The 27,836-nt window shown below is 35.4% G+C and overlaps 1 protein-coding gene across 2 annotated transcripts; it reads right to left on the bottom strand.

The window, feature by feature from the left end:
- Positions 1-16,343: 16,343 nt before the first annotated feature.
- LOC133286156 (protein translation factor SUI1 homolog 2-like) lies at positions 16,344-17,680 on the bottom strand. 2 transcript variants are annotated; one of them, XM_061483527.1, is made up of 2 exons: positions 17,527-17,680; positions 16,344-16,958 (listed from the first exon to the last, which is right to left on the bottom strand). In XM_061483527.1, exon 2 carries the CDS (start codon positions 16,910-16,912, stop codon positions 16,574-16,576), a length of 339 nt encoding a protein of 112 aa, XP_061339511.1. In that variant the 5' UTR covers positions 16,913-16,958; positions 17,527-17,680; the 3' UTR covers positions 16,344-16,573. The 2 variants fall into 2 exon arrangements, with proteins under 2 accessions (XP_061339511.1, XP_061339512.1); XM_061483528.1 differs by having other exon boundaries at positions 17,545-17,678.
- Positions 17,681-27,836: the final 10,156 nt, after the last annotated feature.

The following is a 27,836-nucleotide window of genomic DNA, read 5'->3' as shown; positions in this document are numbered from 1 at the left end:
TAAGGGTTTGAATAGTTGTAAGGGATCGTAAATTAACTAGAGCCTAGACAAAGTTTTTGAAATTGTTTTTTCTTTTCTTTTGTTCTGTGATCTGTCCCTCTTATCCTATCTACCAAAATCAAGTATTAGCAAAGCCAAATGCATAACGTGGAAAACAAGAGCAAGAAAGAATTTTGGAATATTTGGTTTACGATACCCGCACGTCTATGCTTTTAATTTAATAATTATTAACAGCGGCAGATAATTTTATGTTCACGTTTGAATTTAATGGAAATTAATTGGTTTAGAAACTTTAATTTCTTAAAAATTATTTAAGAAGAATGAATCAAAACAAAGTCACTAAAATATAATATAAAGATAATTTAAAGAAAGAGATTTAGTTATGTTTGTAAACTTGTAATAAAACAATGAATATTTATTTTTGTTGAAGCAATATTGCTATATAATATTGTAAAAAAACTTTCTACGAATCACATGGTTGATGATTAATAATATGAAGATTATTTTTTTTAATAGGGAGGAGGTTGTAAGAATAATAAGTCTAACACTTGATGATAGTCATTATTTTGTTAGATACAAGTGAGATCAACAACTAAGATTATATAAAAGGTGTATTTTTTGTGTAATGCAAGGTTTTTTTTTTATAAAAATTTTAATGAGTATTTAAGGTGATTAAACTAAATTGTTGTTAATCATTTGCTAATTATTTTAGTGAAATATCTAATTTCATTTGAAATTTCAAAAAATTTCACTAAAAATAATAAACAAATATTTAAAATAGATTAAAAATAAAAAAATGATACATAGAATAAATAATAAATACGGAATTAATAGGGAATAATACAGTAAAAAAGAGAGAGATATTTCAACTGTGAATATTATTCAAATATATCTTTGAAAATAAAATTATAAAAATTAGAGATTTTGATACACTATTAATGTAAAAAATTTATACTATCACTCAAACATATATTATTGTATTTTTAAAATAGTTGTTGTGACTTGCGAGAGCTAAACTTTTTAATGACTCTACAATGACAAAATATTTTATATTAAAAGTTTCTAATGCTAAAATTTATATGATGCTATAAACTCAAATAGAGTTTTATTTTAATGTATCAAAAAAGTCTTACACTGTTTTCTAATGATGTATTATCATATTATTTATGAGTTTGACAGTTCATATGTTACTAAAGTTATTAAATGATGTAAACACAAAAAATATTGTTACATTGATAACACATTCAAATTAAATTTATATAAATATTTATTCTATAACAATTATAAAGAAGATTGTCACTTATTAATTATATTTTGGTCATTTCAAGTAAGTTGTTAATATAATAATTCATCAGAAAACAAAAAGGGAGATAAAATAATAATAAAATCTCATTATTATTTTTTAAATTATTTTTCAAATAAAGATATTACTATTTTATATAAATTAAATTATTAACTCTTTTAAAAAAATTAAATATATATATATATAAGAAACAAACACTGTAATACATACAAAAGAAAAAATTGGCATGAATCCAAGGTTTCATTATCGTGTGTAAAAGACTAAAAGCACGTGTTGAGACTGAGAAGTCACTTTCAGTTGGCCAGAACTCTTAGCACAATCCAAAGAGAAAGGGCAACAGAAGTAGGTGTTAATGTGTACCCACACACAGAGGATCGCGGATCAGTTTGACCATATAACTCCAGTCAAACTAAAACTGTGTAAGCTGACGTGGATAACACGTGGTGGTCCTAGCTGTTAGAGGAACATCTTTTACAGCGCAAGCACGTTCCTAGTTTACCTTGCTGCGGAATGCAGAATTGCGCAGATGCATACGTGGTTGATTGTTCTATGAACTCTGTTGCAATTATACCCAATCTCACCTAGTTCAAGTGCATCGTCTTACGTAATTTTGGCATAAATGAAAAGAAAAGAAAAGGAAAATGATGCTCTTGCACTTTTATTAACTTTATCTTTACAAACTTTTTTAGACTTTTCATGCTGGATATGTTGGATAACATTATGGTTTTGTTATTACTTTCATTTTAGATAACATTATGGTTTTGTTATTACTTTCATTTTAGAGTTTGGGAAATTTATATATTATGAATAGATATTATCATTCATAAAAAATGTAAACACTCGAACAATATTTGTTGTTATTCGAAGTATTATACTCAGCAGTTTCTATTTAATGTTAGTAAGATTTTTCTTTCTACAATCTAATAATTCTTTTTACACCATCATAAAAAGTGAATTCGTTAAATTAATAATTATAATATAATTATTTTAATAATATGATAATACAGATTAAATTATAAAAATTTAATTACTGGCCGGGGACAAAAAAAACCTGTTCTACTTATTATCAATTCTATTTTTTTCTTTCCTTTTAGCCTTTGTTTTCTTTCGACATCCCACCCAAGAAGCCCCCACAAGTATCCAGAAACAGTAGTTTCATGTGAGGGAATGGTCCAAAATGGTACAAAGGAACAAAAGGCTGTCCTCGGTCTTCCAAATATATCTGGGTACGTAGTTGATTTTTTTTTTAATATGATATTTGAATTTTTTTTTATATACTGACTCTAACTAATTTTTTGAGGTGAGTTGGTCTCTTAATAAGTATTTCAAAAAACTTAAATTTTTTAAATTGATTATAAAATTAATCCCGAATCAAGTTTAATTATAATTAAAACTTTTCATTCCTTTCCAAATATATATTTGATTAAAATTGAACTTAAATTCTCTCTCTCGTTATTCAACCTGTATACAAACTGAGTTTTTTTTTTTTTTTTAATTCTGTTATCACACATGGAATGTACACACCACCAGCTTATCATTAATAATGTAATAGGGAAAAATATTTATCTTTTTAAATGACACAATTTATATCTTTTCACTCTCACAAAGAGATGGAACTCATATCTTTATATTTTTTTGTCCACTCTTTTTTCTTATTTATCTATCTCTTTCTCTCACTTAAAATAATAAAATTTTACATCTTTTAAAATGATACACACTTTTTCTAATGTAACAATGTAATAACGTTAGAAATCTTACTGCCCCAGTCGTAATAAGAGTAACAACAAGCGTGCTAATATTAACGGAGCGCAGGTACAGCAACAGTGGGAAGAAATAAAGCAGAAAAAAGTGGTTGAAAAAACAACAGAGCCATTTCCTCGTCTTATGCGAAAAAAAACAAAGTACTTAATTTCTTTGGCGACTTTACTTTAATGATTTAGTCGTACCTACATCGATAACTGTAAGATTATCAATCGCTTGCAATTTTTTTTTTTATAAATCATATTTATCCTTCTTCGGAAGATAATCATGTTTGGCGCAAGTGTTTTAAAATTATTTCAAAGATAATATTAAGAAGGATCGAATACGTACTCTCACCTTATCTGTTGAGTTTTCATGCGTAGTCAACTAAATTATCATTATTTGATCCAATTACTTGCAATAATGTTCATAATGTTGAATGTATATGGAATTAAAGAATGTTATCATGTATTAAAATCATGCTTAAGATCTCAATAAAGCGTGAAGAAGAACGAAAATAGCATTTCATGTCTGCTCAGTGGTGATGATTGTCTTATTCTACCTCCAACCTTTTACCCAAAACCTTATCCATTTCGTAGTCACAACTACTTGGCCTACAAGCCTTCTCCCCATGTGATTGTCCAAAGGATATTTGACTAATCTTCTCTTCAGTTTCTTTTTCCTGTGAGTTTACTTTTTCAAGTAACCATACAAGAATTTCATAGTTCACAACTATAATATCAAGAACTTTATGATTTTTACATATAATGATAATTACAGTAATTTGTTTAGGAATCGTACAGTGTAGAACATCAATATTTTTTAATTTTGTGGAAGAAATCAATAAACTAAATCCCCAAATTTCATTCTTAGGGTTGATATATCACGGACCAATTCTCCCAAGAACTTTGAGTTCTAGGTCACTTTTGGTTTTAAAGCATGAAATATATATACACATACTTTTTTATTAGAAAAATGGGGTAGTGTTGGTTATTGAAGCTCACATAATACATTGCGAATCAACTCTCCCAAGAATTTAATCTGTTAACCATAGATGAAAAATCATGAATTCCATACCACCATGCAATAATCTTATGAATATTATTCACAAATATAACATTAATGATGTTGAAACTTAATGATTTTCTCATAAAATAATAAATAATAATTAAGAAAGATGATTCCTTACTACTTTTTCTTGCAAAAATTGATTACAATTGCATATTGTCCTTTTAATTTACTTGAAAAATTTTGTTAGAGAAATATAAACCATTAATGTAGTCTCACCTCTCAGTTTAAGCTCTTGAGTTGAAATGATTCTTTATATGATATCTGACATAACTATATGGTCATGAGTTAAATGTATCATTCATCTTTCAAACTCGATGAGGACCTGTGAGAGGGGACATGTTAAATAAATACAAAACTTTAACACATATAGGCTGGGTCTGATGCATCGTTACCCTTCAAGTTCAATGGACTCTCGAGTGAGAGGCATGTTAGATAAATATAAAATCATTAATATAAATTCATCCAACAATTTAAACTTTTAGATTGAATTGATTCTTTACAAATTTAAAACGAGAATTTTATTCATTGGCTTTGTAAGCTTTTGTATTTCTTCAAGGATAAGGAAATATTTTTCTATCAGAAATAAAACCTCTGATTTCATGTCGAATAAGATAACCCTTTTATTTGATAACTTTCATTATCTAATTGTAAGTATTTAATCAATTATTTATTAATCCCTAAATAAATCACATGCTTCTCACCTGAGAAGTTTAACTCTTATTTCCGTTAATCACGTCTACCTATTATTCACAAACTACTTTTCTATCGGAGGTGGAAAAGTAATGTACCATGTGGAATTTATGTTTTATGGTACTCAAGAATATGTTTGGACAAACTTGCAAAAAGAATATCTGCAGATTTTCTTTTTGGATGCAAATATGTGCACGATTTAATTACATGTTAACAATTATGGACAGCTAGACTAATGTAGTAGCTTCTAAACTATTAATATTAATATGTATGTTACAAGCACGTTTGGTATCATAGATGGCTATCTGATCGCGACGTATACCAACCATTTTCCCAACCAATACCAATAAGAACTCGATGGGACTCAAGACATGGTAACAATTAATGGCTAGTCACAAGGGCAATGTTCATTATGAAGCACAAGGTCACATTTCCAACTAAATGTTTAATAAATGAAATTTAGCTGAAGAATGCAGCTTTGTCTATTTTGTGTGCTGGCAGGTCCATTGCTCGAAAGGAAAACAAATAAAAGCTATGAAGCTTTCACGAACGACAAAGAGATGGAAAATGCAATTGTTTATCTCACTTGCCCCTTTGCTGCCTTTTGAAAATAATTTAATGAGTCTTTGAATTAGTTTATTTTAAAATTATTAAATTATTCAATCAAAAAACTTTTAAAAAATCGTTTATGCTTTCAGCCTTGTGATGATATTGGGTGTTAATTACATAAACATGTACATGCTTTTAGGGTCTCGAACCACACAAATCGATTAATCATTTTCTTGAAACTAAGGAAAATTAAAGTTGCACATGGAGTTGAGTGTATGTTCAATTCCTTAACTATTTAAAAGAAGTTATAGAGAGAATTTGATTATCATTTAATAACTTGCAATGTAATATATAACTTTGTACCAAAAGAAAAAAAAAGTAATATATAACTAACTATAATATCTTCCATGTTGTAGAAGATAAAATTATCTCCTATATACATATAAAAATATGTGAGACCCATATTTTTTTTCACTCTTTTTTTCATATGATCTTATATGTATGTAGAAGATAATTTTATCTCCTACAACATGAAAAATATCAAACTCTAACTTAAAAGCCAAAAAGCACTGCATGTTAAAAACGAAATCAAATTTTGTGATCATAGCACAGATGAGTCCAATTTCATAAAAGCGAAATCCCCTCGAAATAAAAGAATGTATGATAACTCATTCATGATGGGGATGGTGGCAGATGGATGACAGTCACATAATCTGATTTAAGCATCTAATTTGAGCAACTTTATAAAGAAGACAAAAATCAGCACAACAATGAATCATAGAACCATATTTAATCATTTCGTTGCTGTCATACAAAGAACAACCATACTCCTAAGAAAGAGCTCTCAGTCAAAACTGAACACAAATTTTTCTCTCTGTTCTCTCTCCTTAGGCGTTGGTGCTTTCAGCCGCCGTGGGTGCATCCCCGTGGCTTTGCCATTGCGGGTGAAAGGCACTCTCAGCTCTTGGAGAGTATTTCATTACGTCCTCTTTGTTTTGGGAACAGTTAGTGTTAACTTCATCAAACGAAGACCGTACTTTGCTGTTGCTCCAGGAAGTGACTCGTGCACTAGAGTTCTCGTGGTTGCTGGGTTTTCTGGTGAATGCTTTACGGTGGTGCCCTGGATGCTAGCCATCTATTTCTCCTCCTCCGTTAACCTCCTACCTTGGTGAAACCCGAACGTGTCCCAGCTCTCCTGTTGGGGAACGGATGGGGAAATCCAACGAGAAGAAACGTAAGCTGAAGAAAAAACAATCACCTAAAAAAGCTCATACAGATCGAACAAATCCAAAGCAGATAAGCTTGAAGAAAGTTGATGTCATCCCTGATATTCATATTGATTGTCTGTTTGATGATAGTGGTGAAGCCATTATCCCAATATCACCAACAGAGACCCCTTTGAAGACTGCCCCCCAAGTGTTTGAGGAAATGCCAGAACCAACAGAAGCTGAATCCTGCACATTGGGGGAGGATGATTCAGTAACTGAGGACATTGCTGAAGGTTGCAAGACTCCAGAAACAACGAAGACCCACAAGGATCAAGCTAAGCCTTGGGCTAACTTGTTCAAAGACAACAGATGCCCTGCACAAGGGTTCAATCTGAAATTTGTTGCTCATGCTGAAAAGGAAGATGTGGCTCTGGAGGAGGATGATATTATCCCACTTTCAGGGAGCTGGAAACATAGCCTTGTGGGTTATGTGGCTGGCAGGTTCCCTGGAAAGAAAGCCATACTCGAAACTTGCAAAAAATGGGGAGTCAAGTCTTCATTCATTACTCATGCAAGTGGTTGGCTAATTTTCAAATTTGATAATGAAGAAGACATGACCAAGGTACTGGCTTCAGGTCCATACTTCATCTTTCAAAGACCTTTGCTACTTAAGGTGATGCCTCCTTTGTTTATGTTTGGATCAAAGGAGTTGAGTAAGATTCCGGTTTGGGTGCAACTCAAAAACCTGCCTTTGGAGCTTTGGAATCCAATGGCTTTGGGTAAGATCCTCTCCAAAGTTGGTACCCCCATAAGGACTGATCAGCTTACTGCATCTATGCAATCTGTCTCCTTTGCTAGAGCCTTGGTGGAAGTAGATGTGGCTAGGGACATGGAATATGAAGTCAGATGCAGGCTACCTGATGGCAGCATATTCTTCCAAAGCATTGAATATGAGAGCCTTCCCTCATTTTGTGAGCATTGCAAGATGATTGGCCATGATGTGGCCAAATGCAAATCTGTTTCGAAAACAAAAAGTGAGCCCACTCAGCAGCCACCTACTGAGGCAAATCCAACTCAAGGTGATGAGGATGGACCACTGCCCCCACCACAGCAGCACTGCCCACCTCCTCTGGTGCAGGATCCTGCAGAAATGGTTCAACCAGTTCTGCCTGGCTCTGCAGACAGATATGGGGATACCAGCAAGTCAGGGGAGTTAGATCAGCAGCTGGTGATTGGTGATGGCAATCTTACTATTGCCTCTTGCTCGGATCCTATATCAAATTTCAAAGTTCCAGGTGAAGAATTTACCATGGCAGTGTCTAGAATCAGGAAAAAGAAACAGAAAGATAGTTCCTTTCTTGCTAAGGAGTCTACCAAGAGGCCTCTATTTAAAGCAGGCAGAAAGAACAGGAATCAGTCACCTATTTGTGCGGGGGAACCAAACCCCCAAGCAAAATAATGATTGTAGCCTCATGGAACATAAGAGGCTTTAATATGCCTCTTAAGCACCAAGGGGTGCAGCATTTTTTGCAAAAGAGAAATGTGGATGTTCTAGCCATCCTTGAAACTAAGCTCTCTGCCAGGTTGGTAGACAGCATTATGCAGAAAAAGTTTGGTAGCTGGAGTTGTACAAATAACCTGGCTTCCCATGGTGCGGGCAGGATAGTATTACTGTGGAGGCACCAAAAAGTTGATTTAAATGTAATACAAAGCAATGCTCAGATGATTCACTGCAAGCTGCTAGATAGGAAGTCTGATAAGAGTATGTTCGTGACCTTTGTTTATGGTCTTCACTCAATAACAGCAAGGAGAGCTATGTGGCTGAACTTGCAGACCATAGGTGCAAACCTGAGTTCCCCTTGGCTTGTACTAGGGGACTTCAACAGCATCCAGTGTGCAGAGGACAGGTTCAATGGCTCTGCTGTTTCAGCTTATGAAACTAGAGATTTTCTAGACTGCTGCCTTGATACTGGTCTATCAAACCTCAACAGTTATGGCTCTCACTTTTCATGGACAAATGGTAGGGTTTGGAGCAAACTGGACAGGGTTTTATGTAATAGTTCTTGGTCCACTGATTATCCCAGATCCTCATATGATGTTCCTGGTTTTGAAACTATCTCAGATCACTCTCCTATCATTGTGACTACTGATCCAAATTTGGTGAGAGGTAATGTGTCTTTCAAATTCCACAATTCAGTTGCTGGATTACCCGAATTCTTGCCAATTGTTGCTGATGGCTGGTCAAGGCATGTATCTGGCAACAAGATGTACATAGTGTGCATGAAATTGAAAGGTCTTAAGATTCCCCTTAAGCAGCTCTACAACAACAATTTCAGCAAGATCTCGAACAGAATTGAAAAAGCAGAAGCTGATTACAACCTGGTGCTCACCTCTCTTCAATCCTGTCCTAAGGAGGCTTCATTGCTTACTTTAGCTAATAATACCAGGCAAGATATTATTAAGCTTCGCAAAGATGAGGTATGCCACATATCTCAGATGTTGAAATGTAAATTTCTTATTGATGCTGACAAGTGTTCTAAGTATTTTCACAGCTATATCAATAGCAGTAGGCATCATAAATTCATTGCAGCTATTCATTCTGATGATGGAGAAACTCTTACATCCCAGAATGCAATTGCTAATGCTTTTGTTAGCCACTTCTCTGATTTGCTAGGGACTGTGAAACCTGTGGCCACTGCCTCCAGGAATATTGCTTCGAATGGCCCCAAGGTGCCTCAGCACTTTCTAGACAAGTTGCTGGGCCCTATCTCAAAAGAGGAGGTGTGGAAAATTGTTGCTGAGTTTGATGATAACAAATCTCCTGGTCCGGATGGCTTCAATGCAAAATTCTTCAAGGCATCTTGGGATTTCTTGGGAGATGACATTTTTGCTGCTGTGGTGGAGTTCTTTGAATCAGGAAAGCTATTAAAGCAAGTAAACCATGCCATAATAGCTCTGATTCCGAAAACTATGGATGCATCTAAGGTCAATCACTTCAGACCAATATCTTGTTGCAATGTTATGTACAAGATTATTGCTAAAATTCTAGCTAACCGAATGGATCCTATTTTGGAGGAGATCATTGGCCCCTTCCAATCTGCATTTGTGAAACAGAGAAGCATGAATGACAACATCTTCCTTGTCCAAGAGATAATAAGGAAATATGCTAGGAAAAGGGTGTCCCCTAGATGTTTACTTAAGATTGATTTGCACAAAGCTTATGATTCCATCTCATGGGAATTTCTGAATTGGATGTTGCAGGAACTTGGCTTTCCTTTGAGGTTTATTGGCTGGATCATGGAGTGTATATCCTCTACATCCTTTAGCATCTCAGTAAATGGCAGCATTCATGGGTTGTTCAAAGGAAAAAGGGGTTTGAGGCAAGGGGACCCTTTGTCCCCATATCTCTTTGTAATTTGCTTAGAATATCTATCCAGGGACTTATCATCCTTGAACTCAAATGCTGATTTCAACTTTCATCCTGCCTGCAATGCTTTGAAGATTTCTCATCTAGCCTATGCAGATGATATAATTCTGCTTTCTAGAGGGGATACCCATTCGGTCAACATCTTATTCTCCAAGCTGCAGCACTTTTGTAATGTCTCTGGGCTTCTCATTAGTAAAGACAAGTCAGCTTGCTACTCGGCAGGGATTCAGCAACCAGACCTGGATTCTATTCTGAAGTTGACTGGCTTCCCTCTTGGCTCCTTTCCCTTCAGATTCCTTGGAGTTCCTTTGTTGGCATCAAGATTGAATATTTGTCATTATGACCCCCTCATACTCAAGATCACAGCTCTAATTCAAGGCTGGAACAGAAAGTCTTTATCATATGCTGGGAGACTAGAACTGGTAAGGGCAGTGATTCAAGGGATAGCCAATTTCTGGCTTGGCATATTTCCCCTCCCAGTTTCTGTGATTCAGAGGATTAATTCCTCTTGCAGGAATTTCCTATGGGGCAAGGCTGAGGAAGGTAGAAAGAAGCCACTAGTGGCTTGGTCAACCGTTTGCACCCCAAAGGAGGAAGGTGGCCTAGGTCTTTTTTGCCTTAAAACCTGGAACAATGCGCTTCTTGTTAGAACCTTGTGGGACTTCCACTCCAAAAAGGAGTCTCTTTGGGTTAAGTGGATTAATCACTATTATTGTAAGAACAGGAGCATCTGGGAGTGCTGTGCATCTCCATCACACTCGGTTTTTATGAAAAGGATTCTCCTCATTAGAGATTTTATTGTTAGCAAGGAAAACAGCAATCTCAATGCTGTAACAGCTATGAAATCCTGGGTGGTGGGCAGTAAACTTAATGCCAGTAAAGCCTATGAATATATGAGAAATCCGAATCCAATTGTTCCATGGAGGAAGGTCGTTTGGAATGCAGCTATCCCTCCAAAGATGAGCTTCATCTTCTGGTTGGCGGTTAAGGATAAGCTACTCACTCTTGACAAGGTTCCTTTTTTGAATATAGGGCAATCATGCTACCTATGCAAATCTGATTTGGAGACAAATGCACACCTATTTTTCTCTTGCCCTCTTGTATTACAGGTTTGGTCAACAATCAGAGATTGGAGTTTATTCCCAAGGCGAAATATTTCAATGCATGGAACAATTAGCAAGCTCATCCATCATAGAGGCATCTCGGGAGTCAAAGGCAGTTTTAGATGCTTAGCTTTGGCAACTACCGTATATTGTATATGGCTTAGTAGAAATAGTACAATTTTTGATCATGGGTCCTTTTTTGTAAAAGATGTAATTGACAAGATTAAATTTCTTGTATATAGGTACTCGCATCTTACCCATTTGTACTAGGCATATGTTCTTAGTGGTTTAGCTTTCTTTAGCTTCTGCACTAGGATCATCTGTTGTTGTGTTGCCTCATCTTTTGTTTTGCGGGGTATGCCCCAGCTATATTGTATCACTTTGATTCACATTGGGTTAATATATATATTTACATTTTTCCCAAAAAAAAAAAACTTATAGCTACCTGCACTTGGCCTTACCACATGTCATATAGAAGTACTACTCCCAAAACTGTTTGTTGTGGAACCAAAGTTCAGGCTACATTTTCTATCTCACATGTTATGAGAAGATATAAAACATACATAGCATAAGGCGGTAAGATCCATATACTAGTAACTTCCACATACAGCCTACTGTATTCCCAAATATCTAGGAAAGTACATGCGCGATGCATAGTTAAAGTGCGCAATAAATATATTTTCAAGGAAAGTTTTATCTAAGACTTATTGATGGTTCATTACTCAAGACTTATTGTTGCACATATACAATGGTTAACAGCACACACCAAGGTCCGTTAGACATGGCTTGCACGTATTTTAGCATATCTTTTAGATGAATTATGCCAGCACATGAGCAAGATGCATGGAACGTGAAAGCACGATGCATTGTTGGAAGTCATTGGTATAGTTATTAAGGCATGTACCCTGAAATAACAAGTGTAGATGACCTTACATATGTCACAACCAAGGTGGAACCACCCTTTTATAAACCTTTTATACAATATCAAACCAACAATTTTTTCATGTATGATAATTAGACAAGACCAGAAGGTTCTAGCGATTGGCTTTCGGCAAAGAATGTGCGAAGGGGCTTTAGTTTAATTGCGCGCATGTTAAATATTTTATAACAGAACATATAGGATTGCGCAGTAACCTTTCTAGCCGTATTAGATCGCGCCATACCCATCTCAAATAGTGCCGTTTGGTTTGCGCAAGATTAGCTTTGCCCACAACCTGATAAAAAATAAAATATATAAATTGGATGTCGAAGAAAAAGTTGTCTTTATCTCCGAAGTGGAACACGGGCTAAATTGTCTTTACTTGGATGGTCAAACTCAATGGAAGATAGATATGCCCTTAGCAACTCTTGAAAGAAGAGTTTTTGATTTTTAGCGCTTTGATAGAAGTTTCTACTTTGAAATATTATTGCGCTTTGATATCTCAGATTGCGCGATGGGGAAACAGTGCGCGATGATGCGATGATCTCATAGAAAAAATCTACGATTGTCAACAGTTCATATCTCTTTGGACACGTTAGTAACCGACACCTCCATTATTGCCGGTTCATATGTATATCGTATACCAGTCCTTGAACAGGTCTGATCAAGTTCGTTACCTGTGAAGAGCATACTTCTTAACATTCATTAGGGTTTTTATTTGCCCAGAAGTATTGATAAGGTTTGGAGAATTTCCCCTATAACTACACCTATAACTACACTCAAACCTCCTCATCGTCGTGTCCTGTGCGAGATGTATCCTCCTTTTTGCCAACCTCCAAATCTTTATGTGCGCAATATTTCGTTTTCACTAATGGCCAAGAGTTTTCTTATTACACAACTTGATTCGAGACAGGATGCGCCAATATTATGAAGAAAATTTGTGTACACTTTACGCATGCTATGGTCAAGAAAGAGCACGTAATCTTATGCTAGCAAGATGCATGTATATAAGGAACATGCAGTAGGTTTGAGGACATCATTACACACCATTAATTCCCTTACAAGATACATGTCCCATAAATAGCAATAGCCTACTATTAGATGTCGCGATAACATACCGCGCTAAAAGTGGTACTATACCTGTTCTGATGACCTTTATACTTCAATAGCCTTTGTTCTGACTATACGTAATACTTTTAACAATCTTGTCGCCTGTACTTTCAAGTGCATTATACATTTCACCATGTATAGTTTGACCCAAAAGTGGTATAAACTCTAGACCACTGAGATGTACATATCTGTACCATTTATTGACTGAAGGTATCATGAATGCTTAAATCACTATTTTGATCATATTTTTTGCGAGATTACATAAACTTGCACGATGCTCACGCGATAAAAATCATGACATATATGACTTATTTTGACAATCTTATGTCTCTGTTATGAAACTCATACAAGTTGCAGGGACCCATGGACAATTAACAGTGAAGATCTCAATCTCACTGAGAATGCAGATCGACTTGGAACAGTTTATCTGATTTATATACTCTTATCTTGAGTTATCTTAACTACTTCTATTGTGAAATCCATAAGAGATTGCAGGGCTCCATGACTGCTAAAAGGCGAAGACAAAAATTTCGCATGAAACACGGACAAACTCAAAAACAAATGCTACATTTCTTATCAGCAACATTATTGTTTTGAACTAATTTAACATGATCTTATTACAATTATCATCTCCATGATATAATGTTATTATTCTGTGAGATCAATGGAAATTACAGGTTTCACCAAACAGAAGAAAATTCCTCCAAGCCAAAGCGCAATGAAGAACATAACAGGATTCCTCTCACGGATCCTATCAAATAACAGGATTCCTCTCACGGATCCTATCAAATAACAGGATTCTCTCACGAATCCTCCAAGTAACAGGATTCCTCTCACGGATCCTATCAACAAACAAGATTCTCTCACGAATCCGCCAAGTAACAGGATTCCTCTCATGGATCCTCTCAGCAAATAACAGGATTCTCCCACGAATCCTCCAAGTAACATGATTCCTCTCATGGGTCCTAGCAAATAACATGATTCTCTCACGAATCCCTCAAGTAACAGGATTCCTCTTAAGGATCCTATCAAATAACAGGATTCTCCCACGAATCCTCTAAGCAACAGGACTCCTCTCAAGGATCCGCTCAACGGATCGGAACTATTCACATCGCGATCCTCCAAGTCTTATCGCGATCCTCCAAGATCAAGCGCGATACAAGGCAGGATGAACCCCACCTAGGGCCAAATTCCTTCCAAAAACGCGACACTTATAGCTACATATTCAGCAACATCAAACCCCAAAACATGCACAAGGTATGCCAACTTTATGAAATACGAATTATGAACGGTATAAAAATGCAGGATACAAATATGAAGCTCTCAAGCACCTATACAAAAGACTTATACATCTCGCTCCTCATGCCTTCGGCATAAGCAACGAGCTCGGGGCTTCTGATCTTGATAAATATTATACAAATACAAGGCCCAGAATTAAAGCCTTCACAATGAAGCAAAGCCTTAGTCCAAGAAGGCTGCAAGCTCCACAATATTAAAAGCACCATGACAGACAGCAAACTCCACAAGCTGCTATAACAGCAAGCTCATGACAGCCATCAAGTTGCACAATATTAATGGCTTTATCCCATCAAGCACCACAATATTAAAGCTTATCTTAGCAAAGCTCCTCAACATTAAAAGCAGCATGACAACAAGTAACTTCAAGATACTTCATCTCCAAATATACTTCAGCATTAAGACATCTCCAAGCTGCTCATATCTCCACTATAAATACATGTATCAATACTAAGGTACATCATCTTCTCATACATAATTAAACCTGCTTGAACCATAACTGACTTGAACGTCGGAGTGTCTTGCAGGTACACCCCCCATCGCGTTCCCCAAAACACCTATGGGTTAAAGCTGCTCTGAACTCCAAACTGCAAGATGCTCTGACCCAAGGAGGTTTCAGGCCTTTGTGTAGAGGAAGATCACATGATCGGCCCAGTTGTAAAGATTTGGTCTGATCAAATATCTTTTATAACAAAAATAAATTAGAACTCGTCTCTAACATTAACCAAAGTTTCAATTTTAATCTCAAACTAAAAACACGAGATTCACATGTGATTTCAATTGATCACGTAGGCTTTATGTCGACACTCGTGGTTGATAATTTGATCTAAAGATGACATAAAAACAAAAAAAAATTAAAAACTGACGTAAATTAAAAAATTCTAACCAAAGGATACATTAGTAATCCAAAAAGACTTAACCTAGTGAATTCTCGCAAAAGCATATTTTTATATTACTAATAATTAACTACTTGCTGAGGTAATATGCAGTAATTAATTAACCATTTATCAAATATATTGTTTAAATTAATTTAAAAAATATAACAAAATGAAACATTAAAAGGATTTAAAAAATAATTTGGTAGAAAATAGATTTAAATACAATAAAAATATTTAAATTTTTCAAATAAAATATATTTAATTTCTATATAAATATTAATACATAATAAATGAATAAAAAATTGAATTAAAATTTAAATTGGGTAAAAGAACATTTAAATATGATAAAATTAATTTTACTTCACAATTCTCAAATTTTAATATCTAAATATAAATATAATAAATAAATAACATAAAAAAATAATATTTTAAAAGTAAATACAAAGTAATTTATGTATAAAAAAATACAAAGTAATTTTTTTCTTTTGATGCACAAATAATAAAAAATTTAAATCTAATATAAATTCATATATATATATATATATATATATATATATATATATATATATATATATATATATATATATAATATTTTATTTTTAAATCAATTTCACATGTATTTGGTATTTACAATTTATGCAATATCATTCAATGCTGTGTGAATTACAACTTAAAAATGGTGAGTAATCTTTTTCAATTATATAATTTTTTTATTTTAATCATTTACTTTAAAATCCATATATTTTGACCCCGTCAGAAAAGATCCAGTCTTAAAGAGGCCATATTTTTTATGGTAAAATGGGTTTTCTAATTTTCTTTGGTCTTCTTGCTCGACCACTACAACTATTCAGTTGAACTGAATACGTTCGGAAACGCTTAAAATATGCGACCTATAAGTCAAACAAGCTATATAAAATATTTGATCGTGAAAATGGGTCACTCGTTGAAATCATGACAAATATTAAACTCATAACCATGCATAAAATTAATCACTATTGTACTTAATCCGAAAACACAGCTCTAAATGAAACATAGCAGAAGACATCAACTCCTAGAAACCAAATCATCAAGTATTATTTGTAAGGTGCCTCGCATACATTCAAGTTCATCAACAACATCCATAGAATTCAATCATAAATTCTTTTCAACGAAAAAACACAAAGAAAGGAAAACCAAACCAGACTTATTCCAATATCATCAAACTAGAAAGAAAATAAAAGACAATCCCAAATGACAAATCATCCACCAACAACTTCAAACAGCACAACCAAGTCCTTGTTCAAAAACCATGAATCTTGATCTGGTCCTTCCTAACAAGGCCAGCCTGTACAAGGAACTGAGAAACGTTCTTGCGCTGATCACCTTGGAGTTGGATTATCTTGCCAAGCTCCTTGTCCTGAACAACATTCCCGTTGCAACAGAACTCTTTCTTGAGGTCCTTCAATATCTTCTCGTAGCTGAACTCCTTCTTCAGCCCTTGCACAGTGGTTAAGCTCTTTTTTCCATTCCTTTGTTGAATTCGTATATGCACATACTCTTTGGCCCCCGGTGCATCCGATTCTATAGCCTCAGCAAATGGGTCAAAAGGGGTGGGAACCTGAATTTCCAAATCAACCATGTACTTTGCTTGATGAAGACTTAGCAACAACCAACGCAGAAAGCAACTGCATTCAACAAAAACCAAATACCATGTCAAATTTTAGATTATAAGCAATAAAAAATTCCCTAACTTCATGATTGTCAAACACCAAATACCCCTTCTAAAATTAAAGAATAAAAAAGTGTCCATATTGTAAATTATGTATCAAACTTGGCACATGATAACCGATGTCACAAACTAAACAAATAAAAAACTGCAAGTATGGAAAAAAATCAAAAAAAAAGTTGTATCTTTATGATCGCCAATCACCAACTACCCGTAAACATCAAATACATAAATTAAGCGAACTCACCAATAATAACAAAGCAACCGCAGGAACCCAAAAAGAATAAAAGGCCAATTTCAAACAAAAGATAATCACCCAAAAAAAATAATTCCGCAAGCACCATAAGCATAATTCAAATAACGATTTGATTCATGATATTTCAATGAAACCAGAGTAACCCCATATGATACAATTTCTAAAAAAATCATAATCAAATTCACAATCTATATATAAAAAATAAAAATAAAAACCACAATAACCTAGTAAAACATCATTCATAGGAAACAAGAAAAGAGAGAGAAAGAACCTGTGAGAGAGAAAGAACCTGTGAGAGACTTCGTAAACCAAAAACAATTGAATGAGAAACAAAGGGTGCGGTGTTTGCGTATATATAGTGCGGAGGAAGAGGCGGTGTCTGCGCGCAAGTGGCAAAGGCCACAAGATTTTGAACGGGTGAGATGATGTTAGATGTACACGTGGACGGTGGATTATGAGATGATTTTGGGTGAATGGAGGATCCTATTCTTGATGAGGATAATTCACGCGTACGCTAAACGCGGACCAAATTGGAGCCAACTAGAACCCGGTTAGTAATTAAAAAGAGCATTCAAACAGATAATAATTAAAAGAAAGTGGGACATTCGATCAAAAAAAAACAAAAGAAAGTGGGACTAAATCATGAATGGAATAGAACCGAAACAAACAGAAGAATCTAGATCGCAACACATGACATCATCTTTCTTTTCTTTTAACTTTTCATTCATTGTTTCCTCTATGTTATACCGAGAAACACATGATACGATATGACATTATATTTTAATAAATTAATTTAAAAAAATATTAAATTTTGATACTTGAAGTCCACTTTTAATATTAAATAATATTTTTAATTTATACAGTATATATTATATTTATTTAACAAAAAATTAACTAAATTTATAATATCTATTAATATTATAAATAAACAAATTTTAAATATTTATTATTATATTTTCAAATTGAAAGACTTTTATACATTTTAGTTAGATTTATTTGATATTTAATTTTAATTTTTATTATATCATTTTTGTAAAATATCATTTTTACGATATATAATAAAATTTTATAGATGTCAAGGTATCAAAATATCGGGAAGTATCGAAATATTGAAGAGTGTCAAACATAATATGTCAACTTTTTTGAAGTTTAAATCTCCGTCACTTTTTGGTTATATCTTTTATCCTATTTGTTATAATTCTTTTCCAAATTTGAATCCTCTAAGTAATTAAACTAACTACCACATTTAGTGTCTATTTGGATGAGCTTTTATATTTAAAAAAAGTTTTTTTTTTAATAAAAGTCTTTTTTTAATAAAAGTCTTTTGAGAATTTTTAGATATTTGGATAATAATATTTTTAAAAAAAATAAAATAAAAGTTAAAATACTGATTTTTTTAGTCAGTAGTTTGTTGCTTTTGAAAAAAACAGAAATCAAAAGATAATATAATTTTTTTTGGAAATAAGATAATATAAATTTTTAAAATATAATTTTAACCTCATCTTATCATATTTATTTTATCTCTCCTTATCTCACGATCATGCTAATTTATCTCTCATTTATTATAATTTTATATATAAATTTTTTTTTTTATTTTAACATCTAAATAACTTTTTTTATGTAAAAGTGATTTTCAGATCATATATCTATATATAAAATAACTTTATCTTTTAAAAAATGTTCTTTTAAAAAAAATACATAAAAATACTACATCAATTTTTATGTTATATAACACATTTCGTGTGAGACTTATATTATTGGAAAAAAAAATACTGAACAAAAATTGAAACTGAGAGAAAAAAACAACTCTACTACGGTATGAAAGTTGTTCTTGTCGTAAATCTTTCACACAGATTCACAAATAAAAAAAAAAAAAAAAAATTGAAAATTGGTTGAAACCGGTAACAGAAATGAGAATCTCTCAACTTTCCCAGTTAGATCAAAAGAAAGATTCCTAATGGGGCCCTTATGGGGATGAGTAGTATAGAAAAATATATTAGTAGAAAGTACTTTGGAAAATCAAATATTGCTACATTCACTGCTTGTTTACGTACGGAATACATCAAGACTCCGTTGACTCTACTTTCGTTTTGTTTATAAGGGCAGGTGTGATGTATAAGGTTTGATAGTATAAATTTATATTATATATTATGATATTTTTAGTTATTTGATGTGACCATCGTATAGTATAAGCTTATACAGCAAGATTCATTTATACATCAAAATGGTGTATAACTTAATCAGACCTAGGAAAGTAAGATTAGGTCTGATAAAGGATTGATGTATTAACCAATATAATTCTCAAGAATTAATATATTATTTTAATATTAGTATATTAATGTAAAAAATATTTTTTCAATATATAATTTTTTAAAATATTAGAGATTTTTATTTTTATAAAAATTAATAATTTTTTGAACATACTCATCAACATATTTCTATAAGACATAATATCATCTTATATATTTGAAAGAATTATGTAAATTCATTATTAAAAGGTATTTTTGACAATATTTATTTTTAACCTATCTAGTATAATACAGTGTATTATCAAACATTAGATAATATTATCTTATATAATATATTATCTTATACAATATTATGTCAAACGCTGGATAGTAATAAAATTTAATCAGGTCTTATACAATCATGTCTTATACTATTAAGTCTTATATTATCAGACCTTATTCTATACTATGTGCCAAAGATAGGCTTTTTGACCCTTAATTAATAATTAATTACCAAATTGCCCTTCATTCAAAACTATTTCGAAAATTTACCCTCCCCAACAAACATAACACCAATCTGCCCCTGTTTGACCGTTGACCACGAAGCCTACCCGGGTACACCATTACCTACCCGGGTAATTTTTGAAAATTTTTTATCTACCCGAGTATGTAGGAGTGTACCCGGGTAGAGTTCTTGAATCTGGGAAAATGGTTGAATGATTTACCCGGGTATGGATCAGTGTACCCGGGTAAATCGCGTCCAGAAACCCCAATATGTATGGGTTTCGGCCATTGTTGCGAGGTATAGGGTTTTTGAAACCCCAAATCTCTCTCTCTTACCCTCTCTAATCCGAAACATCACACATATTTCATCTCATCATTTCAGAAAGCTGAATCTTGGTGGGACATTGAGATTACATCTCCACACTCCCATTTTGTGCTCAAAAATTCGAACCAACCTCCAAACCCAAAACCTAGATCTAATTTTTGTGTGAAAGATGAGTTCAAGTCCAAACATGGTTCCTATAGTTATTTACTACAATGGGAGGCATTTTGAAGGTCCGAACGGTGTCCGATTTGAAGGAAAAACAAAAACGATGAAAATCAAAGTGGGCACTACATGCAATGAACTGAAGGAGAGAATTCTTCAAAAAATAGGGTCATAAGGCATACATTCCATCCACCGCATGATAGCCAGGTTAGAGACTGTAGTGGATATGGATACAATATACTACATTGGAAACGATATAAATGATGATGAAGATGTGGAGTTCGTAACAGATGCGTTTGTTGAATGGAAAGTATTAAAATATATTGAGATATATGTTGAAGTTGATGTTGGACAATCTTCATCTTTACCGGTGCATACAACCACTACTGCACACTGTACCGGTCAAGAAGATACAGTTGTACGATCTTCTGCACCTCCTCAGGTAGCATTGGATGAGGATGAAGAGGATGAAGACGAGGACTATGTGGACAGCGAAGATGAGGGAGAACCTGAAAGTGCTATTCCAGAAGGTGATTCGTCAGACACTGACGTGGACGGTAATTTTGAGGCTGACATGAGCGCCGTAAGTCTCGGTACCCCAGCCTTGTCACCACATCATGTCGACCCAGTCAGTAGTGGTAAGTTATTAAATTTGAACATTTGCTTTAGACAATTTATTATTTGTGGTGGTATTCATTCAGACAAATGAGAGTTGATCTTTAGATGCAGGGTCTGAGGAGCCATTCTGGAATGAAAGCCAACATTATTCATTCATTAACTGAGCGCACCCTAATGACGAATTGGAGATCCTATATGGCGATGATGACTTGCACGGAGGTTGGAAGTTAGGAGATCCGTTATTTGTGCAACAAGAATTTGGGTCCAAACCAGAATTGCAACATGCTGTGAAGATACATTGTATGAAGGGGCGCAGGACAGCCATAGTTGAAAAAAGCGACGAGTCAAGATTTGTTATGAAGTGTAAAAACCATGCTGACGGTTGTCCCTGGTATATGAGGGCAATTAAGCCGAAGAAGGGAGCTAATTGGGTGGTCCGTAAATGGGGTCAAGGTCACACATGCCTAAATCAAGGCCTAGCACAGGATCATAGACAGTTGGATTCAAATGTCATTTGTGCGGCTATAGTGAGTATGTATTCTACTGTGTATTTAATGATTCAGATTAATTGAGAATATGGTAAAGTTATTTTTTTTTTCCAGATATGTTAAAGGAAGATCCATCCACAAGACCAGCTCTGATACAGGAGAGGATACAGGGAACATATGGATACAACATAACGTACAGGAAGGCCTGGAAGGCAAAAATGAAGGCCATCGTTAAGTTGTTTGGTGACTGGGAGAAATCGTACGGATTCTTGCCAAATTGGCTGAAGTATATGACGGAGGTGAATGTGGGTTCTGTGTTCAAGCTTGATACAAATCAATGTTTTGATGAACGTCGGGTTTATACAGACAGGGCCGTATTTCAAAGGGTTTTTTGGACATTTCACCAATGCATTGAAGCATTCAAACACTGCAAGCCTATAATTCAAATTGACGGCACTCATCTGTATGGGAAGTATAGAGGTACTCTATTGATTGCAACATCTCAGGATGGAGATGGATTTCTGCTCCCTATTGCCTTTGCTGTTGTTCCTCCAGGTGAGTAAATAATTTTGCTTTGGGGTATGTGAAAGCATGTGACCCTTCTTTGCCACTTCATACTGTAAATAATTTCTGAGCCCATCCCTATTGACTTTGTTGTTGTTCCTCCTCCTCCTCCTCCTGAGTATGGGCACCCTCGCCAATTAAACCCTCCAAGCGTGAAACCCTTGTGTCCAACCGTGCAACCCTTGTGTCCATCTGGTTCCGCCACTTGCTCGTGCTCTGTCTATATCCTCTAAAGTCAGTAGTCAGATCATATATGGATGCCATGACATGATCAAGTGTCCATCCACCCTCAGGAGGAGCTGGTGGTCGCCGACTGCGGGTGGGACGTGTCGGTCTGACATCAACCTCAGCAACGCCATCATCATCGTCATCATCATCAAGGCCTACATCATAAACCATGAAAAACACATCTTATAAATACCACATTAAAAAATAAACAACACAAAATTGCACAAACTCATAAAGACCAACACATCACCTGCAGGTGCATCCTCCATCTCAGCATCGTGGTGGAATGGGATCTCAGGTGGTTCTGGTGCCTTCTTCCACGTCCAGATACCCGCTCTGTTCGGTAGGATCCCACACTGCTTCAGGAGCCTCTCACCAAATATAGCATTCCAGCCTCTGGCGGTCTTCAAGGTCTCTGTTGCCATAGGCACTCTAAATCTATGCAGAATCTTCTGCACCAGAAATGCAAAAGGCAATTCAGCCTTCTTTGACTTGGCTGCCTTCCACATCAGTATGCATATGTAATGCCTCCAGTTCACCTGCTGACTGTGAAGGAGGGCCCACAGGATGACAAAGTCCCCTTCCAGCACCTTTGAGTGATTATGCGGGCGCTGGAAAATAATATGTGTCACCACATAATGAAGAATGCGAGCAGAAACTGACAAGTTGCTAACAGGATAATGAGCAAAATGACCGGGCTCAGCGTCTGCCCTCCTAGTCTCTGTAACAATGGTCTCCCGGTTATAATCACCAAATATATGATGGTTGTCTCCATCATATAGTGCTGCTCCTGTGACACCATCAAAATCGAACCCCAGCGTAGCTCCGTCCAGATAGGAGCAGTCATGATGATATCAATCCCGCAGACACGGGAAGTCAGCTCGCCTTGCGAGTAGCCAAGGTTCTGGTAGAAGGCTCTTACCATAACCTCCAAGTATGGGCACCGCATCTCCGCCAGGTGAAGTAAATGTGTCTGCTCAAGAAGCGGCACAATGTCAAAACGCTCTAGGTTAGGGTTAGGGTTAGGGTTAGATTCAGGGTTAGGGTTAGGGTTAGGGTAAGCGTATGACATACAAATTGATAAAATAATTCGGACAGAATCAAATGATATAAACGAAAATACAATGAATCAGAACAGAAATCATAACATAATTGAAAAAACTGAAAAAAAATGCACCTTTGATCGATTTCAATCGGTAGAAGGCAGAGAGGTTGCAAGGTCCGCGAATGATGATCAGAAACAAGACGAATTGGTGCAAGATTATGCCTGAAATCGCTCAAGAAGACACTCCTTCAGCAGCTCTACTCGGGTACCCCTTTTGTGGGTTTTCGAAATGGGGCTGCTGGGGTATTTTAAAACCCTACCGTCGATGTTTACCCGGGTACACTGCTCCATACCCGGGTAAATAATTCAACCATTTTCTCAGATTCAAGAACTCTACCCGGATACACCCCTACATACTCGGGTAGATAAAAAGTTTCAAAAATTACCCGGGTAGGTAATGGTGTACCCAGGTAGGCTTCGTGGTCAACGGTCAAACAGGGGCAGATTGGTGTTATGTTTGTTGGGGAGGGTAAATTGGGAGACTTATATTATTGGAAAAAAAATACTGAACAAAAATTGAAACTGAGAGAAATAAACAACTCTACTACGGTATGAAAGCTGTTCTTGTCGTAAATCTTTCACACAGATTCACAAATAAAAATAAAAATAAAAATTGAAAATTGGTTGAAACCGGTAACAGAAATGAGAATCTCTCAACTTTCCCAGTTAAGATCAAAAGAAAGATTCCTTAATGGGGCCCTTATGGGGATGAGTAGTATAGAAAAATATATTAGTAGAAAGTACTTTGGAAAATCAAATATTGCTACATTCACTGCTTGTTTACGTACGGAATACATCAAGACTCCGTTGACTCTACTTTTGTTTTGTTTATAAGGGCAGGTGTGATGTATAAGGTTTGATAGTATAAATTTATATTATATATTATGATATTTTTAGTTATTTGATGTGACCATCGTATAGTATAAGCTTATACAGCAAGATTCCTTTATACATCAAAATGATGTATAACTTAATCAGACCTAAGAAAGTAAGATTAGGTCTGATAAAGGATTGATGTATTAACCAATGTAATTCTCAAGAATTAATATATTATTTTAATATTAGTATATTAATGTAAAAAATATTTTTTCAATATATAACTTTTTAAAATATTAGAGATTTTTATTTTTATAAAAATTAATAATTTTTTGAACATACTCATCAACATATTTCTATAAGACATAATATCATCTTATATATTTGAAAGAATTATGTAAATTCATTATTAAAGGGTATTTTTGACAATATTTATTTTTAACCTATCTAGTATAATACAGTGTATTATCAAACATTAGATAATATTATCTTATATAATATATTATCTTATACAATATTATGTCAAACGCTGGATAGTAATAAAATTTAATCAGGTCTTATACAATCATGTCTTATACTATTAAGTCTTATATTATCAGACCTTATTCTATACTATGTGCCAAAGATAGGCTTTTTGACCCTTATGACCCTTAATTAATAATTAATTACCAAATTGCCCTTCATTCAAAACTATTTCGAAAATTTACCCTCCCCAACAAACATAACACCAATCTGCCCATGTTTGACCGTTGACCACGAAGCCTACCCGGGTACACCATTACCTACCCGGGTAATTTTTGAAAATTTTTTATCTACCCGAGTATGTAGGAGTGTACCCGGGTAGAGTTCTTGAATCTGGGAAAATGGTTGAATTATTTACCCGGGTATGGATCAGTGTACCCGGGTAAATCGCGTCCAGAAACCCCAATATGTATGGGTTTCGGCCATTGTTGCGAGGTATAGGGTTTTTGAAACCCCAAATCTCTCTCTCTTACCCTCTCTAATCCGAAACATCACACATATTTCATCTCATCATTTCAGAAAGCTGAATCTTGGTGGGACATTGAGATTACATCTCCACACTCCCATTTTGTGCTCAAAAATCCGAACCAACCTCCAAACCCAAAACCTAGATCTAATTTTTGTGTGAAAGATGAGTTCAAGTCCAAACATGGTTCCTATAGTTATTTACTACAATGGGAGGCATTTTGAAGGTCCGAACGGTGTCCGATTTGAAGGAAAAACAAAAACGATGAAAATCAAATTGGGCACTACATGCAATGAACTGAAGGAGAGAATTCTTCAAAAAATGGGGTCAGAAGGCATACATTCCATCCACCGCATGATAGCCAGGTTAGAGACTGTAGTGGATATGGATACAATATACTACATTGGAAACGATATAAATGATGATGAAGATGTGGAGTTCGTAACAGATGCGTTTGTTGAATGAAAAGTATTAAAATATATTGAGATATATGTTGAAGTTGATGTTGGACAATCTTCATCTTTACCGGTGCATACAACCACTACTGCACACTGTACCGGTCAAGAAGATACAGTTGTACGATCTTCTGCACCTCCTCAGGTAGCATTGGATGAGGATGAAGAGGATGAAGACGAGGACTATGTGGACAGCGAAGATGAGGGAGAACCTGAAAGTGCTATTCCAGAAGGTGATTTGTCAGACACTGACGTGGACGGTAATTTTGAGGCTGACATGAGCGCCGTAAGTCTCGGTACCCCAGCCTTGTCACCACTTCATGTCGACCCAGTCAGTAGTGGTAAGTTATTAAATTTGAACATTTGCTTTAGACAATTTATTATTTGTGGTGGTATTCATTCAGACAAATGAGAGTTGATCTTTAGATGCAGGGTCTGAGGATCCATTCTGGAATGAAAGCCAACATTATTCATTCATTAACTGGGCGCACCCTAATGACGAATTGGAGATCCTATATGGCGATGATGACTTGCACGAAGGTTGGAAGTTAGGAGATCCGTTATTTGTGCAACAAGAATTTGGGTCCAAACCAGAATTGCAACATGCTGTGAAGATACATTGTATGAAGGGGCGCAGGACAGCCATAGTTGAAAAAAGCGACGAGTCAAGATTTGTTATGCAGTGTAAAAACCATGCTGACGGTTGTCCCTGGTATATGAGGGCAATTAAGCCGAAGAAGGGAGCTAATTGGGTGGTTCGTAAATGGGGTCAAGGTCACACATGCCTAAATCAAGGCCTAGCACAGGATCATAGACAGTTGGATTCAAATGTCATTTGTGCGGCTATAATGAGTATGTATTCTACTGTGTATTTAATGATTCAGATTAATTGAGAATATGGTAAAGTTATTTTTTTTTCCAGATATGTTAAAGGAAGATCCATCCACAAGACCAGCTCTGATACAGGAGAGGATACAGGGAACATATGGATACAACATAACGTACAGGAAGGCCTGGAAGGCAAAAATGAAGGCCATCGTTAAGTTGTTTGGTGACTGGGAGAAATCGTACGGATTCTTGCCAAATTGGCTGAAGTATATGACGGAGGTGAATGTGGGTTCTGTGTTCAAGCTTGATACAAATCAATGTTTTGATGAACGTCGGGTTTATACAGACAGGGCCGTATTTCAAAGGGTTTTTTGGACATTTCACCAATGCATTGAAGCATTCAAACACTGCAAGCCTATAATTCAAATTGACGGCACTCATCTGTATGGGAAGTACAGAGGTACTCTATTGATTGCAACATCTCAGGATGGAGATGGATTTCTGCTCCCTATTGCCTTTGTTGTTGTTCCTCCAGGTGAGTAAATAATTTTGCTTTGGGGTATGTGAAAGCATGTGACCCCTCTTTGCCACTTCATACTGTAAATAATTTTTGAGCCCATCCCTATTGACTTTGTTGTTGTTCCTCCTCCTCCTCCTCCTGAGTATGGGCACCCTCGCCAATTAAACCCTCCAAGCGTGAAACCCTTGTGTCCAACCGTGCAACCCTTGTGTCCATCTGGTTCCGCCACTTGCTCGTGCTCTGTCTATATCCTCTAAAGTCAGTAGTCAGATCATATATGGATGCCATGACATGATCAAGTGTCCATCCACCCTCAGGAGGAGCTGGTGGTCGCCGACTGCGGGTGGGACGTGTCGGTCTGACATCAACCTCAGCAACGCCATCATCATCGTCATCATCATCAAGGCCTACATCATAAACCATGAAAAACACATCTTATAAATACCACATTAAAAAATAAACAACACAAAATTGCACAAACTCATAAAGACCAACACATCACCTGCAGGTGCATCCTCCATCTCAGCATCGTGGTGGAATGGGATCTCAGGTGGTTCTGGTGCCTTCTTCCACGTCCAGATACCCGCTCTGTTCGGTAGGATCCCACACTGCTTCAGGAGCCTCTCACCAAATATAGCATTCCAGCCTCTGGCGGTCTTCAAGGTCTCTGTTGCCATAGGCACTCTAAATCTATGCAGAATCTTCTGCACCAGAAATGCAAAAGGCAATTCAGCCTTCTTTGACTTGGCTGC

Source organism: Gastrolobium bilobum, unplaced genomic scaffold, assembly GCF_033153095.1.
Source record: "Gastrolobium bilobum isolate Gb01-03AN ecotype WA unplaced genomic scaffold, APGP_CSIRO_Gbil_v1 utg26470, whole genome shotgun sequence".
NCBI lineage: Eukaryota > Viridiplantae > Streptophyta > Magnoliopsida > Fabales > Fabaceae > Gastrolobium > Gastrolobium bilobum.
This window is presented reverse-complemented; position numbering and strand designations above follow the sequence as displayed.

Coding starts and splice junctions, on each gene's coding strand:
- LOC133286156 (XM_061483527.1), bottom strand. CDS start 16,912: ATGGTTGATTTGGAAATTCAGGTTCCCACCCCTTTTGACCCATTTGCT.